The sequence below is a fragment of the Tenrec ecaudatus genome, chromosome 4 (assembly GCF_050624435.1).
Source record: "Tenrec ecaudatus isolate mTenEca1 chromosome 4, mTenEca1.hap1, whole genome shotgun sequence".
Classification (NCBI taxonomy): domain Eukaryota; kingdom Metazoa; phylum Chordata; class Mammalia; order Afrosoricida; family Tenrecidae; genus Tenrec; species Tenrec ecaudatus.
The window spans coordinates 112,832,791-112,849,189 of NC_134533.1; the positions used below are offsets into that span (position 1 = coordinate 112,832,791).

Genomic DNA, 16,399 nt, shown 5'->3' on the forward strand with positions numbered 1-16,399 from the left:
TTTTATTTCCATGTTAGCCTGCTATCTTGGAGGATAGAGGCCATAATGTCACCTTATGATATTGCTCTTGGCAGTGGGGTTTTGCAAAGGAAGCCAGAGGTCCTTGCTGGGAACTTTGAAACCATCTCTAGGGCTGTGGAGCTTATTGTAGGTGGTAAAAATAAGGAAATGGAGCTGCTCTCTTCAAATACTTATTTTATAGTGGCCTTCGTATTCTAATTTCCCATGCATCAGAGAGAGCTTCCAGGTAAAGTTGACACCACAGGAAGCCCAACTGCCTATTTGTGAAGAATGGCATGGCACTGGCCAGGAAGAGTCGGTTCTGTCCATGAATGTTTTTATTTTATTAAATAAGAATACATTTTATTATGTCTATGGTTATTGGAAATGCACACAGCAGTACATACAACAATTCCACAACTTCTACATGTATGATTCAATGACACTGAGTACAGTCCTGAAGCTGTGTAACTATTCTCATCCTCCTTTCTGGAATTGTTTCTCCTTCATTAACAAAAAATCACTCTGCTATTTAGCTTGTTGAGCTGCTGTTGGCAGTTTGGTTCCCCATCTGTAATTCTTTAAAATAGCACAGTGCTCAAGGTCATCATTGGTCACTAATTAAGCCCCACTGTTCCTGGTTTAAAGAATACATCAGTGCTCTCTTTGGCAGATGTGTTAAAGTGCCAAGATTGTTTTACGGTAATAGTTTTTGGAGTGAATCCAGCCTCCATGCCTCCAGAAAGTATGGATTCCATGAATTTTCCCCTCTCTGCTTTGATCACGATTTTATGTGCAGTTTCAGGAACTGGGTGTTAATGAAAAGTAGCCAATTGCTCATGAAGGCAATTAACCATACACTCCATGGAACGTTTTCATGTTTAAGTAGAATTACAAATCAGAAACAGCCAATATGGACAAACTGGTGACTCATGGATCAGTCATAAAATAAATTATCTTTGCATTCTACTTGGCAATTGAGAGCTCAACGACATCTACATGTTAGTAGACACATAAATGAATGATCTGTAGAGACATGGGTTTTCTAACAAATACAGTTTAAGAAGAGATTAATCTGATTTCTGATCACAGATGGAGGTGGGTGTACATTATTTATGCCATATGCAATGCTTATATCCCAGGCATCAATGATACCTATATGAAGATCCTGGAAAATGTCCTTTAGAACAAGATACTGAATGTAGCCATGAAAGTCGCCAAATCTCTCTGTATCGCTGTACATCTCCCTGATGTTTTCTGTCTTGATGATTACCATTGTGTCTGGGCTTCTCCAAAGAAGACGCTGAACAGATTTGCGGATGTTGAGGACTCTTCGAATAAAAATGTCAATGGGAAAGGGTCTGAAATGCTGACCCAGAGAAATTACAATGATAGTCTTTTGTCCTCCTCCAATTCTGTCAATGACCCGTGCAATGTACTCCATCTCTTTGACTGAATACGTTAACGATCCAATCAAAGGGTAACTGTGTTTTTGCCACTGGATGTTGATATTGCTATCCAAGTCCACAGCAAGTTGATGTTGAAATTTTCCAGAAATGTGCAGATCCACTGACTTCAGTGCTGATGATACGGAATCCCAAAATCAAAGGAGAACAAGATCATCAGGGTTAGGATTAACTACTCATGAAGATAGAAGATTTTTATTTTTAAAATGGAATAGATGACCATATCTGATTTTTCATAGTTTAAATGAAATAATAGTTTTGAAAATTATTTTAAACATCACGTAGGTTTATTGGGGGAGTTCCTGGATCTTTCAAATGGTTAATCCATTGGCTAAGAGCTGGTGATCTACTTCTATAAAAGCAGCCCCAGATAGTTTATGGAGCACACATGATTCCCTATCAATTGGACCAGCTTGATTCTATGTTAACTTTCTTTTTAATATTGCTTGTTTGGCACTTGGCTGATGTACCTTGAAATGCATAGAATGTTGTATAGTCACTACCTCACCAGATACTGTTATTAATCCCAGTTGACTGATGAGGAAAGTGAGAGGAATGAAGTAACATATCGAAGATCAAGGTGCCCAGTGGCACATTAACTGACTCCCTTTTAGCCAATGTGAAATGTCATCATCTTCTTCCTGGTATCTGCCTTCTCAATGATTAACAATCATGATAGCTTATGTTTGTAAGGGATTTATCTACATCAATGATTAACAATCATGATAGCTTATGTTTGTAAGGGATTTATCTACATCAGACTGTATTCCAGATATTTTGCATATAATACTCAGTATCCTCAGGACAACCTTACTAGGTGGGTAGTAAGGTCTCCATTTTACAGATGAGCAAAGTGAACGGACACTTGCAAAGCATGTGGAGTCAACAGGTTGTATAGACTGAGCGTTGCCATGCTTTCTTGTTAAGGTATGTAGACAATATAATATCATCAATGACCTTCAGCTCTATCAATAATTTCCTGAGCACACAGGGTAAACACTGAAGTGTGTATTTTGGGGAAATAGGAATGTAATGAACCTTTTCCTATATTGGTTCCCTCCCAGACCTTTAACAGTAATTTTGTAAGGAAAAGATATCAATGTCTCATGAAAATTTTTAATGTGGTATGCTTAAGGAAGACGAAAAAGAAGAGATGTGTTTCATATTCCCTTTTCTCTTTGAAATGAAATAATTTCCAGAAAGAATGTCAATAAGTGCTTAGACTAAGACGTACTATTGATGGTCTCTTTGAAGTATTCCATCCACTGGCGAATTGTGGAGTCTCCCAAGAGATAGATGAATTTTCCTTTCAGGCATTCTTTCATTTTGATAGGAGTCAAGCTACAGGAGGCAGGATTCCACGTGTCTTCCCAGACATACCCACTGGGGACTGAGGATGTCATGCCAAGCTTGCATTTCTCTTTCCTTGGAACTGCTTCCTCTGCCAAATAATCAAAAAGAAACAATCTTCTAAAATGTAGAATTACCAATATGCATGTACTAGACACATACTATCTTTTCTAGCTATTTTTTTTGTAGTGGTTACCTGGTGACCTGTGATTTGCATAGTCGGCAGTTCAAAACCACCAACAGCTCTGCAGGAGAAAGACTGGGATTTCTACTGCTGTAAATACGTGCAGTCTTGGAAACCCTAGGGCAGTGGGTTGGTTTTTGGGGTTAGGAAGTTGGCTGTAATAGTGGAAATATAAAATTGAATTTTCCAGTCAATTATGTCTCTGAAGTTAAATTTCCAAATGATCCCTACTATTGATTGTTCTAGGAGCGGATGCTTGCTTCCAGAATAGGTATATATGGCCTTTTGGGTAAATGTCATACATTTTAATGGGAATAGACCCATCATTTTTTACTTCGCCTTTTATTACACTGTCATTTTAGCCCATATTACCCCCAAAATTGTCATGTTCTATTACACTCTCTGAAAAGCCATGACTAAAATATAAGTATTTGAGTGGCAAGGTGGTGAGATAAAAAATAAAATAAATCAAAACCAAAATCTGGTGTGGCTTGGAATCTGGCAAATTTGAATGGATGTGGTTGCTCGGTGGAGGCCCAAGTTGTGCCAAGTGCTAAACCGTTGTTTTAAGAAGCGTCTGAGAGGATGGTGAAGAGTCTTTGGTGACTTAGAGCATTGATTACCAAAGAGAAGCAGGTTAATATTCTAACATCTATGATGAGTGCAAACAAGGATTTCAGGGTGAATAATTTTATTAGTGACTGTACTAAAAAAGCTCTTTATGTTGAATTTCAAGAGACACAACATTCTTTGCTTTAAAGAGACTGAAGTGAGTTAATGCAGCTGTGAAAGTACTCCTATGTATGAAAAGTGCTTGAAAAACTGCAGCGGTGAGAATATGGACATGACTGGTTGGAGATTCTTGGGTTAGCAGTGATGCGGGCAGGAATTACGTTTGGTCAGGGTGTGTTGCAACAGTGGTGCCTGTGGTGTGAGGGGCAGTGGTAAGGTAGGGATTTAGAAAACGGTGTTGCACTGAGAAAGAGTTTTGACATGTGCAGGTTATTGTGTCAGATGCACAGGTAATATGTGTCTTGCCAAGTAGATTGGTGATGAGAAATTCAGTTTCTGAAACAGGTTTATGATATCCTAGGTGTTCCCTTTATTCACTCACTTACAGAACTGGTACCTTAGGCTACCTTGGTCAAGGCAGATTGTCAGAGTTCCTGCACAACCAAGGACAGTGAACAAAGAGGAGAGCTTTTCAGGGAGTCTGAGACTCAGCACAGAGGACAGTGGTCTGATCCCCTTGCATATGGACTCACCAGGAGCTGGAGGCCAACATGATAACAGCTATCAGCAATGGCAACAGGACTAAGGGCTGCTTACCAGGCTCAGGGGAAATACTGTCACAGTTGGAGACATGAATGGTCTTGAAGTTTTCTATAATCTCTACTCCCACGTTTGACCTTAGAGAAACAAATAAGAAATTAGCCTGCAGGGAGTCCTAGATACAGGAAACAAGATACCTCGGATTATCCAGCTTTGGTTATTCCTTGTATAATAAGTTAACTACTATGCCCACATATTGAGAACATTTTACAGACTTTACAGAGCATTTTGGAAAATGTAATTTCTACGCCCACAGATACAGAGCATTTAGTAAACTGTAATTTCTTAGCTTGTTAGTGCTATGAGGTACAAACATCCAATAGGTGTGTGAGGTAATTTATTGAGTGGAAGAAGGACAACGTTGTTGTTAGATGCCATAAAATTGGTCCCGCTCATAGTGACCTTCACACCATTGGTGAAAAGGAAACACTACCTTGTACTTGAGCAATGCTCACAACTGTGATGCTGCAATGATGTTTGAGTTCTTTCTTTCAGCCACCATGTTACCCACCTCTCCTTGAGGGCCGCCCTTCCTTATTACCAAGCATGATGTCCTTTTCCTGAAGCAGTATACAGTCATCTATTTCCAACCCTCTTTTAATGTTTATTTCTGTTTCACTGATATCGTTTCTGGTTTTTTTTTTTCAGGGACAAAGTTTAACAACCAAAAATGTTTGGGGACCAGCAGAGAGTGGACCCAGTCCCCAGTCAATTCACAGATCCTTTCCCAAATGGCTTTTTCATGTCTCAAAATCGACAACCACCACCTGTCTGTCAATTCATCGTATTATGGAGTTTGTGTATTGCTATGATATTGGAAACTATTCAGTGGTATTTCAACTACCAGAATGGCCACCCAAGGTGAAGAGGTTTCATCAGAGCTTCCAGACCAAGAACAGACTATGAAGCCAGAGTAGGTGATCTACTTCTCAGGAATTAACCACTGAAAACTTTATGGAGAGCAGCGGAACCCCATTACAGGATTATGAAAACATTGTCTGATGATAATGAAAATGAGCAGGGGGACATAGTCACATATCATTCCAGAAGGTGAGCACTTCAGGTCAGAAGGCACTCAAAATATGACTGAGGAAATGTTGCCTTTTCCAAGTAGCGTTGATCACAAAGATGTGAATGGAGATAAGATTCAGAGACTTTCATTTACTCATGGGGCATGATTCCAAATAAGAATTCTGGTAAACATTGATTAATAATCACAAGTTAGTATGTATTAAATATGAGCCCAGGAAAATTGGAATTTGTCAAAAATGAAATTTAATACAAAAAGATCCTTATACTTTTTTGCAAATAGGCATTACTAAAATGCATATGGGAATTAGCCGAAATGAACTGGTATGGCCATTTTGAATGAGATAATCATATGGTTTAATATGCTGGGAATGACAAAGTCAAGAGAATGTCATGACACTCATCATGAAATAGGACATTCCAAGATCCGCCTTAAAGTACAATGTTGTCTGTGATTGGATAATATCTATGTGCACAGGAGGGAATCCAGTCAATATAACTGTTCTTCCAATTTATGCACCAATCACAAAAGCTAGTGATGAAGAATTTGAAGAATCCTTCCTTCTGAAATGGATGAGACATGCAATCAAAATGCATGGATAATTATTGACGATTGTAATTCAAAAAAATGGAAACGAGGGATTAACAGTAGTTGAAAAATATGGCTTTTGTCTTAGAAATGTTGTGTGAGATCATATGATATAATTTTGCAAGACTAATGACTTAATGGAAAATACTTTTTTCCCCCACAACAATATGTTCATGTATACATGAATATTACCAGACAGGATAAACAGATATCCAATTGACTCTTTCTGTGAGAAGGAAAAATGGACGGATTCACTGAGCAGTCTAAATGAGACCAGGGGCTGACTGTGGCACCGACCATCAATTGCTCATATATAAGTTCAGGTTGAAATTAAAAAAAAATGTTAAAAATCTATCAACATTGACTCGATGGCAGTGAGTTTGGTTTGATTTTATGAGAGCCATACTTTGACTTTGAGTATATTTTGAGAACATCTCAAGAACTGATTTGATACACAGAGCACTAAGGACAGAAGCCCGATGAGCTGAAGGCATGATATCAAGAACCTCACACATGAAGAAAGCAAACCAAAAGATCAAACTCACTGTTATGGTGTTGATCATGACTCGTGGCGACCCCACAGGATAGGGTAGAACTGCTCCTGTGGACTTCTGATTCTATTTTGGAGTAGAGAGCCAAGAGGTGGCGGGTGGTTTCAAACTGTTGACCTAGTGGTTAGCAGACCAAAGCATCACCCCTATGTCGCAAGGGCTTCTGGAAGGTATAATTACTCCATCAAACCATTTATTTTATAGCTGAGGAAATAGGACCTTAGAGATGTTTTGCAGTGTACATAAAGTCACACAATGTCTGGCAGACTTGCCCTCAATTCCAAGTCCTCTTGCCTCTTTCCCCCACTGTGTACTGTCCCTGTTGTCTCTCTTCCTCAGGGGATGCCCAGCATAGCAGAGTCCAAGTTATTTCCACACAAAGTAAAGCCTCGTGCCTGCATACAAAGATCCATATGCTGAACAAATAAATCTCTATCAGAAGGATAGTCAGAAGTGTATCCAGTGGTGAGGTTTTTTCTCATTTACTTGTTATTAGGAGTTAAGAGGACATAGTATCAGGAGAGACACGTCTCTAAAAAAAGGCATCATGCTTGGTAGAGGGTTAGCCCAAAGAGGATGATGTTCAGTGAAACAGAGTGACACAGTGGTTGCAATAAGGGACACAGATATAACCATAATTGTGAGGATTGTGCAAGATCAGACAGTGTTTCATCCTATTGTCCCTATCTACATAGAGTGGTTATGAGTAGGAATTGAATTGCTGCCAAATAACAATATCAACAACAATACTGATCTACCGACAGGACTTTCATTGGGCCATATCACATTTGAGCAAGTAGTCTTGAGAAGCAGGAGCCCTAGTGGCATAGTGGTTACCAGCTGGGCTTTGATCAGCGAGGTCTGCAGTTGAAAAGCACCAGCGCTCGGCATGAGAAGGATGGGGTTCTCTACTCTTTCGAGGAGTTATAGTCTTGGAAACTCACAGGGAAAGTTCTACCATACCCTATAGGGTCATTATGTGTAGGCATTGACTCCATAGCATTGCGTTTTGCTTTGCTTTTGAGTTCAGAAATAAGTACTTACCTTTCAAAAAGGGCACTTTCTTGCTTACTAAGATAAGAAACTTGCATGTTCTTGGAGTGCATGTGGGAGAGTGCAGCGCAGGGTATGTGCTGAGGTTTCACGCAGTAGAAGGCTTCTTGGTCTTGAGGATCCAGGTACTGGCACAGTTCAACATTCGAATTAAAAACTAACCTGCACTCAGTGTTGGCATGCAAGGTGCCATTGGAAAACTGGGCTGTGAAAATCACTTTGTTGTAGCCTTGGCTCCTTGCCCTCCAGAGAGCGGACACCCCTTCGCTGGGATGGATAAGCACCAGGGACAGAGACACTGGGCCCTCCCAGAAGAGAGTGAAGGGAATCAGGTAGCTGCCATTGTGGAAGTCAGTCACCTCTCCTGAAGCCCCTGCCCTCAGGGCGGGGGAAGACATCCTGGCCCTCAGGAAATCCCCACCATACTCCTTCCTGCGCCCCAGGTGGTCCCTCACCTCCAGCAGGAGGTCTAGGTGCTCCCCGGCACAGTAGGTGTCTCGAGGGTTGAGAAGGGTGACTGTGCTGTGTGTGGCACTGGTGGTGGAGTTCATGTGAGGGAAAGGCCTGGGGGGGATCAACTGGTCTAGTTGCTTCATGATTTCCTTTATCCTCAGGTCAGTCTCTGTTGGGGAGGCCAGTGTTCTCATTGGTGCCTCAGGACACGAGGTTATTGTGGTGGCATTTCTGTTACACAGGAAGATTGGTAACCGTAAGTCCGACCAAAACTGAAATGCAAAAGAATGCAACAAACTGTGAAATGAACCTGTCTGTAGTCATTTTTACTTCCTATGCACTCGAGTGTTCATTTACATATTATCAGTAATTTTATTTAAGTTTCTGATAAATTTGAACAAAAGATAAACATTTTTAACTTTACCTCAATATTTTGCACAATGCTGATAGCTGTAAATTACATCCAAAATAAAGAGCTGAGAGAATACTTAAGTGGGTTGAGTCAAAAAGTATTGCTACTAGGGTTCTCATTCACACATGCACTGGTGTCTTAGACTGGGTTCTCTAAAGATGTCAAAGCAGTTAATCTTTCACACACACACACACACACACACACACACACACACACACACACACACACACACATGTTTTGTGCGTTTGAGTAGGTTCTGCCCCATAGTGACCTTATACGAAATAGAATGAAACACTGCCTGGTTGTGAGTCATCCCCCCAATTACTCCTTTGTTTGAGCCCATTGTTATAGCCACAATGTCAATCCATCTTCTTAAGGTCCTCCTTCTTTTTACATTGCCCCTCTACTTTACCAAACAGGATGTTCTTCTCTAGGGATTGGACAACATGTCCAAATTGTGTAAGAAGCCTCGCCATCCTTGCCTCTAAGCAGTACTCCTGCAATATGTCTTCCATGACAGACTTGTGTATCCTTTTATCAATATATGGGATTTTCAGTGTTCTTCTCCAACACCACAACTCAAATTCATCAATTCTTTTTCTGTCTTTTTTGTTCAATGTTCAACTTTCGTATGCCTAGGAGGCAACTGAAATGGTTTGGGTCAACTTCTAGGAAGACGGTGACTGGGTGACACATACCAGAGGGACTCTGCCGAAATCAGCCCAGGAGAGTTACTAAGAGGGAATCTTAACACTGCTGGATCGCAGGGGTAGCATCATAAAAATAAATAGGCACAGATCCACAAGATTTTGAGGGGTTGGGGGCTTTTGGCTTACCACAGTGGAGGTCAGCTAGGATTTGACCTTAGCCCCACCAGTGTCTTAGTTGGAGCCTGGACCATTTGGAGCTGGCACAGGGGCTTTATCTCAACACAGCCACAGCTTGCCACCACTGCCTCGGGAAGGCTTTAAAACCTTGCAGCCCCACGGGCAGGTATCAGGACTCATGAGCATTGGTTTTTTTTTGTTTGTTTGTTTGTTTCCTTCTCTACTCTCTATTCCCCCACAGTTTCAGTGGGCTTAGTTTTTAATTATTTTTCCTCCTCTTTGTCTCTTCCCTGTTCTCTCACATAGCACTGCCGACCACCAGACCACTTCCTTTATACCCCTGCCCTGCGACCAGTTAAGTCAGCTCCACACTGTTCATAGCCCGAGACTGGGGAAAGCCCTGCTGACCTCTACCAGGGGATACTTCACCCAACTTCTAACTGGGGAATTCCTGCCAGTGTGGCTGGGGGAGCTCCTATTTTTCTTTTGTGGGCCCATGTGACTGAGGGAACTTCCTCCAGCCTACCTTAGTGCCTCACACGACCTAAGGCCGCTCTGCCAACACTAGCCACCATTCAAAGCTGCTGCAGGAACCTCTGCCCGACTTCTGCGGTGATCTACCTGGCCAGGGAAATTCCTCCCACCATTCGCAGTGTTCTACACCCAAGCAGGCAACTCACCAGACTTCTGGGGCACTCCCCTGAGAGGGAAGCCACAGGAGGATAAAGTGGTAGGCTAATTACATAGTGAAATTAGCTGTAAGCAGTTTGAAGAAGCATTTCTACAAGTCTCCCAGAGAGAGTCAGTACTCTTCGACTCCCTGGAAAATGGCACCTGCCCCCCTAAAGCAATGCAATGCAAACAGCCATAAGCCCCAACAACCTCAATGAAAAAACAGGGGAAAGAAAGGACAATGGCAGAAAATGTTCTAAACCTAACGACGTGCATCGATGAAGCAGACATTGATCTGACACAGGGATAAAATTTCAAAATGCTGCTTGGAGTCAAACAGGACATGAGGGAAAAATACAGAAAAAGAATGAAATAGATGGGTTGTGGGGAGGAGATGTGCCAGTCAGGGTGCAGGGTAGCAACGATGAAACATATAACTTTCCTCTAGTTCTTAAATGCTTCCTCCCCCACCACTATCATGATCCCAATTCTATCTTACAAATCTGGCTAGATCAGAGAATGTACATTGATATAGATAGTAATTGGAAACACAGGGAATCCAGGACAGATGACTCCTTCAGGAACAATGGTGAGAGTGGCCATGCCTGGAGGGTGGAGATAATGTGGGGTAGAAAGAGGGAACCAATTACAAGAATCTACATACAGCCTCCTCCCTGGGGGATGTACAGCAGAGAAGAGGGCGTTGGGAGACGTCGGACACATGACAAAATAATAATAACTTATTAATTATGAAGGGTTCATGAGGGAGGGGGAGTGGGGAGAGAAGGGGGAAGTGAACACCAATATTAAGGGCTCAAGTAGAAGGCAAATGTTTTGAGAATGATGATGGCAACGAATGTAAATATGTGCTTGACACATGGGATGTATATATGGATTGTGATAAGAATGGTAAGAACCACCAATAAAATGATTTTAAAAAGAGTAAAATAATAGAGGAGATAAAGTCCATACACCAAAGGGAAATGCAAGAGCTTAGGGAGGAGATAACAAAAACCACTGGTAGATACACAGACCTTGAGAATTGACTGGAGCAAGCAGAGAACCGCACCAGTGACTTGGAGGACAACCAAGCAGACTTTAATAAACGTGAACAAAAATTTAATAAGATCCTCAGAGAACCTGAAGAAATCCCAAGACTTATGCTGATGCTATGAAAAGGAATGACATTAGAATTACTGGATTACTGGAGGAAGTCAAACGCAAAAACCATTTGCAACAATAATGAAAGAATTATTCGAGACACATTTCACCAGCTCATTCAGGAGGCTGAAAGAACACCAGCTAGATTGAATCCCAAGAAGAAATCACCAAGGCACATAATAGTTAAAATATCCATTTGAGGAAAAGGAGAAAATCAAGAGAGAAGCTAGGAAAAAACAAGCAATCACATATAAAGGTTTGAAAATAAGAATAAGCTCAGATCTATCAGTAGAAACAGTGAAGAAGAGAGAGCGGAGAAACATATTCCAAAAATTGAAGGAAAACAACACAAACCCAAGAATACTATACCCAGCCAAATTTCTATCAAGATAGATTGAGAAGGAAGAGTCTTGCCAGACATGGAAAAACTCAAAGAATAGGTTATAAGAAACTCAGCCATATAGAAGATCTTTGCCGACCCAGTATGGGCAGAAGAAGTACACTCACCAAGTATAAATAAGAGACTGTCACATAGACCAACCTCACCCAGAGGGCAACAAAGAGAAAACAGATCCCAAGATAGCATTGGCTTAAGCAGGGCTTCTCAACTTTTTAAACATGGGGCCAGTTAACTGTCCCTCAGACCTTTTTGAGGGCCCGTCTATAGTTTTTTTTTATAACTGTGAACAAATTCCTATGCACACTGCACATATCTTATTTTGAAGTAAAAAAACAACAACAAATGGGGCAAAAACACCCGGCGGGCCGAACAAATGTCCTCGGCAGGCCGTATGTGGCACGCAGGCCATAGTTTGAGGATGCCTGAGCTTAAGGATGGAAAGAAGTCAAGAATTACACACACACACACACACACACACACAGAGAGAGAGAGAGAGAGAGAGAGAGAGAGAGAGAGAGAGAGAGAGAGAGAGAGAGAGAGAACATACTAATAAGAAAGGAAGGTAGGAAACACCCAACACAAAGGTATAAGATGACATCACAGAGTCCACAGATAGAGATAATAACACTGGATAACAATTACCTGAACTCAGGCATTAAAAACCTGAGGCTATCAGACTGGCTTAGAAAATACAATACATTAATATGCTGCCTACAGGAGACACACTTCAAGGCTACAGACAAAAACAGGCTGAGAATCAAAGACTGGAGCAAGGTATACTAAGCAAACAACAATTCGAAAAAAAGCGGTGGTTGCAATCCTAATCTTGGATAAAACTGACTAAAAAGTGCACACCATAAAAAAGGATAAAGGTGACACTATATAATGCTCAAGGGAACGGTAGACAAAGAACCAATACGCATTGTAAACATATATTCCCCGAATGAGAGACTCGCTGAGTACGTCAACCAAAACACTGCAAAAGATGAAAAAAGAAATCACAGCGTGAACAATTGTAGTGGGTGGGTTGAGTAAACTGCTTTCTGAGAAAGATAGATCACAGGGAAAGAAACTCAATAGGGAGGCTAGAGATATAAATACTACAAGTACACAATTTTACCTGATAGATATTTGCAAAGCTTTTCATCCAAATACAAATTAATTCACATTCTTTTCAAACCGGCACGGTACATATTTGAATATAGAGGCATATAGAGGCAATATAGAGGCTGAGGCATAAGGCAAATCTAAAATTTAAGCACATTGATATCATACAGAGCTCTCTCTCTGACCACTGTGCCATGAGGTTGGAAATCAACAAATGGAAAACGAAGAAAAGAAGAGCAAACACTTGGAGAGCAAATAACTCTGTTGCAAAAGGAGTGCATACTGGCACAGATCAGAGATGAAATTAGGAAATTTCTAGAAACCAATGAGAGTGAGAACAAGACGTACCAAAACTTAAGGGACAAAGCAAAGGCAGTTATCAGGGGGAGTTTCATAACAATATATGCACACCTGAAAAAGGAAGAGATACTCATGATTGATGTACTGGCACAAAATTTACAAGAACTACAGCAGAGTCAGCAGTACAATCCCACAAATAGCAAAATAAAAGAAATAATAAAAATCAGGGCTGAGATTTAGAAGAGTGAAAATAAGAAAACTATGGAAAAAATTAATATTACTAAAAGTTGGTTATTTGAAAGGACAAACAGAATCGACAGATCGCTGGCAAATTTAACCAAAAAAATGGAGGGAACAATTTTCAGTAGCAAGAATGAGGGATGAAAGAGGGGACTTTACAACAGATCCTAATGAAATCAAAAGGATATTTACAGAGTACTAGGAAGTATTGTACTCCAAGGAATTGTACTCAACAACTTGGAAGACATGGACATATTCTTGGAAAAACAATCCCTCCCCAGACTATCCCCAGAGGACGTCGATAATATCAACAGACCCATAGCTGTAGAAGAAATAGACAAGGTTATCAAGGGATTACCAATAAAAAAGAGTCCCCTGGACCAGATGGCTTCATTGGAGAATTCTACCAAGCATTTAGGGAAGAACTAACACCAATCCTACACAAACTCTTCCAGAGCATAGAAAAAGACAGCACACTGCTGAACTCTTCTATGAAGCTAGTACAACTCTGATACCAAAACCAGGCAGGGATCCCATAAGAATTGAGAACTACAGGCAAATATCCCTAATGAACATTGATGCAAAAATCCTTAACAAAAGACTCACCAATAGAATCCAAAAGTATATAAAACAAGTAATTCACCATGAGCAAGTGGGATTCATACCAGGGATGCAGGATGGTTCAACATACAAAGACCATTAGTATCATTTGCCACATTGACATGAAAAACTATACGGACCACATGATAATATCGAAAGTTACAGAAAAAGCATTTGACAACATCTAACACACATTCCTGTTTAAGACACTTGAGAAGATAGGAATGGAAGGAAAATTCCTCAAAACAATACAAGCTATATATGAAAAACCAACAGGCAACATCATAGTCAATGGAGAAAAGACTAACGCAATCCCACTGAAAAAGGAGGCAGACGAGGATGTCCCTTGGCCCTACTCTCATTTAATATTGTACTGGAGGTTTTAGTTAACAGCATAAGGCAAAGAAAAGACATCAAAGGTATTCGTCTGGGAAAGAAGAGGTGGTGAAATTATCATTATTTGCAGATGATATGATTTTATATATGGAAAACACCGAAACCTCCAAAAGGGGAGTTCTGGAAGCAATAGAGGTGTTTGGCAGATTGGCAGTATAGAAGATCAACAAACAGAAGTTTATCGCACAGCTATACTCATCGGACAAGACCACAGAAGAGGAATTCAAAAAGGCGGACCTTTCACATAAGCCGAGCACAAATTGAAATATCTAGGGATTTACCTGACTAAAAACCAAAATATTTGTATGAGGAAAATTGCAGAACACTATTACAAGAAACCAAGAGTGACCTCCACAAATGGACGAATATCCCATGTTCGTTGATTGTAAGGCTCAATATAGTGAAGATGTCAGTTTTGCCAGGGAAAAGTGATCCAAATCAGTGGTGAGGAGGGTGTGGGAGGCCTGGTAGACATGACCAAGGGTAATGTAACTGAGAAAAATTTTTGCAACCCAAATGAAGGCTGTACATGATAGTAGGACAAGAGGAAAGTTATTGGAAATAGAGGAAAGAGCTAGGAGGCAAAGGGAATATATAGAGGTCTAAAAAAGGGCAAGTGCATATGTAAATATATTTATATATGAGGACGTGGAAATAGATCTATGTGCATATATGTATATGTTTAGTATCAAGGTAGCAGATGGACACTGGGTCTCCACTCAAGTACTCCTTCTATCCAAGAATACTTTGTTCTATTGCACTGGCATACCATGATGCTCACCTTCCCAACACAGTCACTGAAGACAAAGTGGATGCATCAACAAATGTGGTGAAGAAAGCTGATGCTGCCCAGCTATCAAAAGATATAGCATCTGGGTTCTTACAGGCTTGAAGGTAAACAAGCGGCCATGTAGCTCAGAAGCAACAAAGCCCACATGGAAGAAACATACCAGCCTGTGTGATCACGAGGTGTCGAAGGGATCAGGTATCAGGCATCAGAGAACAAAATATCATATGATTGTGAGTGATGGGGAATGCAGAGTGGAGACCCAAAGCCCATCTGTAGGGAATTGGGCATCCCCTTACAGAAAAGTGGTTGAAGGGAGACTTCAGACAGTGTAAGATATGACAAAATAATAAATTTTAAATTATCAAGGGTTCACGGGGGAGTTGGGAGTGGGGAGGGAGGGAGAAAAGGAGGAGTTGATGCCAGGGGCTTAAGTGGAGAATAAGTGTTTTGAGAATGATGAAGACAAATACGCTTTACACAATTAGTGTGTGTATGGATTGTGATAAGAGTTGTATGTGCCCCTAATAAAATGATTTAAAAAAATAGGAATGGTTTGGGTCAGGTGCACCTTGGTGCTCAAAGTAACTTCCTTGCTTTTCAATACTCTACAGAGGTCTTGTGCAGTAGCCTTACCTAAGGCAAAGTGTCTTTTGTTATCTTGACTGCTGTTTCCATACGGAAAGATTGAGGATACGAGCAATATACAATCCTTGACAAGTTCATTCTTTTCTCCATTTATCATGATGTTCAACCTGTTGATCCAGTTGTGAGGACTTTGTTTTTAAAAAAATATTTTTAAATCTATGCACTGAGCTGTAATCCATGCCGAAGAATGTAATCCTCGAACTTCATCAAGTGCTTCAATTCCTCCTCACTTTCATCAAGCAAGGCTGTGTTATCTGCATATTGCAGGCTATTAAAGCCTGCCGCTAAAACTGATGCCAAATTCTTCTGTAGATAGTCCATTTTCTCTGATGATATGCTGAGCATACAGATTGAATTAAGTCTGGTGAGAGGATACAACCCTGGATGCACACCTTTCCTGATTTGAAACCATGCAGTATGCCCTTGTTCTGTTCTCACAATTGTCTCTTGATCCATGGACAAGTTCCACACGAACACAGTGAGGTGTTCTGGAATTCTCACTCTTCTTAAAATTATCCAGTTTGTTATGATTCACACAGTTGGATGTTTTAGCATATCAATAAAATACAAGCAAAATTTTTTCTGACATTCTCTGCTTCTAGCCAAGATCTATCGGACATTAGCAATGATGTCCCTTGTTCCATGTCCTCTTCTGAATCTGGCCTAAATCTCTGGCAGCAATCTGTCAATATACTGCTGCAACTGCTGTTGGAAGATCTTCAGCAAAATTTTACTTGCTTGTAATGCCAGTGTATTGTTCTAAAATTGGAGCTTTCTCTTGGGTTATCTTTCTTATTAATGTGTACAAATATGGATCTCTTTGAGTCAATTGACCAAGTAGC

General features: G+C 40.6%; 1 protein-coding gene across 1 annotated transcript; it reads right to left on the minus strand.

Annotated features, from left to right (window-relative positions):
- Window positions 1-1,045: 1,045 nt before the first annotated feature.
- Window positions 1,046-8,180, minus strand: LOC142447058 (NXPE family member 4-like). Its single transcript, XM_075548771.1, has 4 exons — window positions 7,546-8,180; window positions 4,330-4,409; window positions 2,701-2,886; window positions 1,046-1,581 (listed from the first exon to the last, which is right to left on the minus strand). Exons 1-4 carry the CDS (start codon window positions 8,148-8,150, stop codon window positions 1,046-1,048), a joined length of 1,407 nt encoding a protein of 468 aa, XP_075404886.1. The 5' UTR covers window positions 8,151-8,180.
- Between the last annotated feature and the right edge of the window lie 8,219 nt (window positions 8,181-16,399).

Excerpts from the sequence above, each read along its gene's own strand:
- LOC142447058 (XM_075548771.1), bottom strand. The coding sequence starts at position 8,150 with ATGAAGCAACTAGACCAGTTGATCCCCCCCAGGCCTTTCCCTCACATG. Across the intron at positions 4,410-7,545 it reads GAAAGTGCCCTTTTTGAAAG|GTCAAACGTGGGAGTAGAGA; the intron begins GTAAGTACTTAT and ends TGTTTCTCTAAG. Across the intron at positions 1,582-2,700 it reads CTTCAAAGAGACCATCAATA|CACTGAAGTCAGTGGATCTG; the intron begins GTACGTCTTAGT and ends CCGTATCATCAG.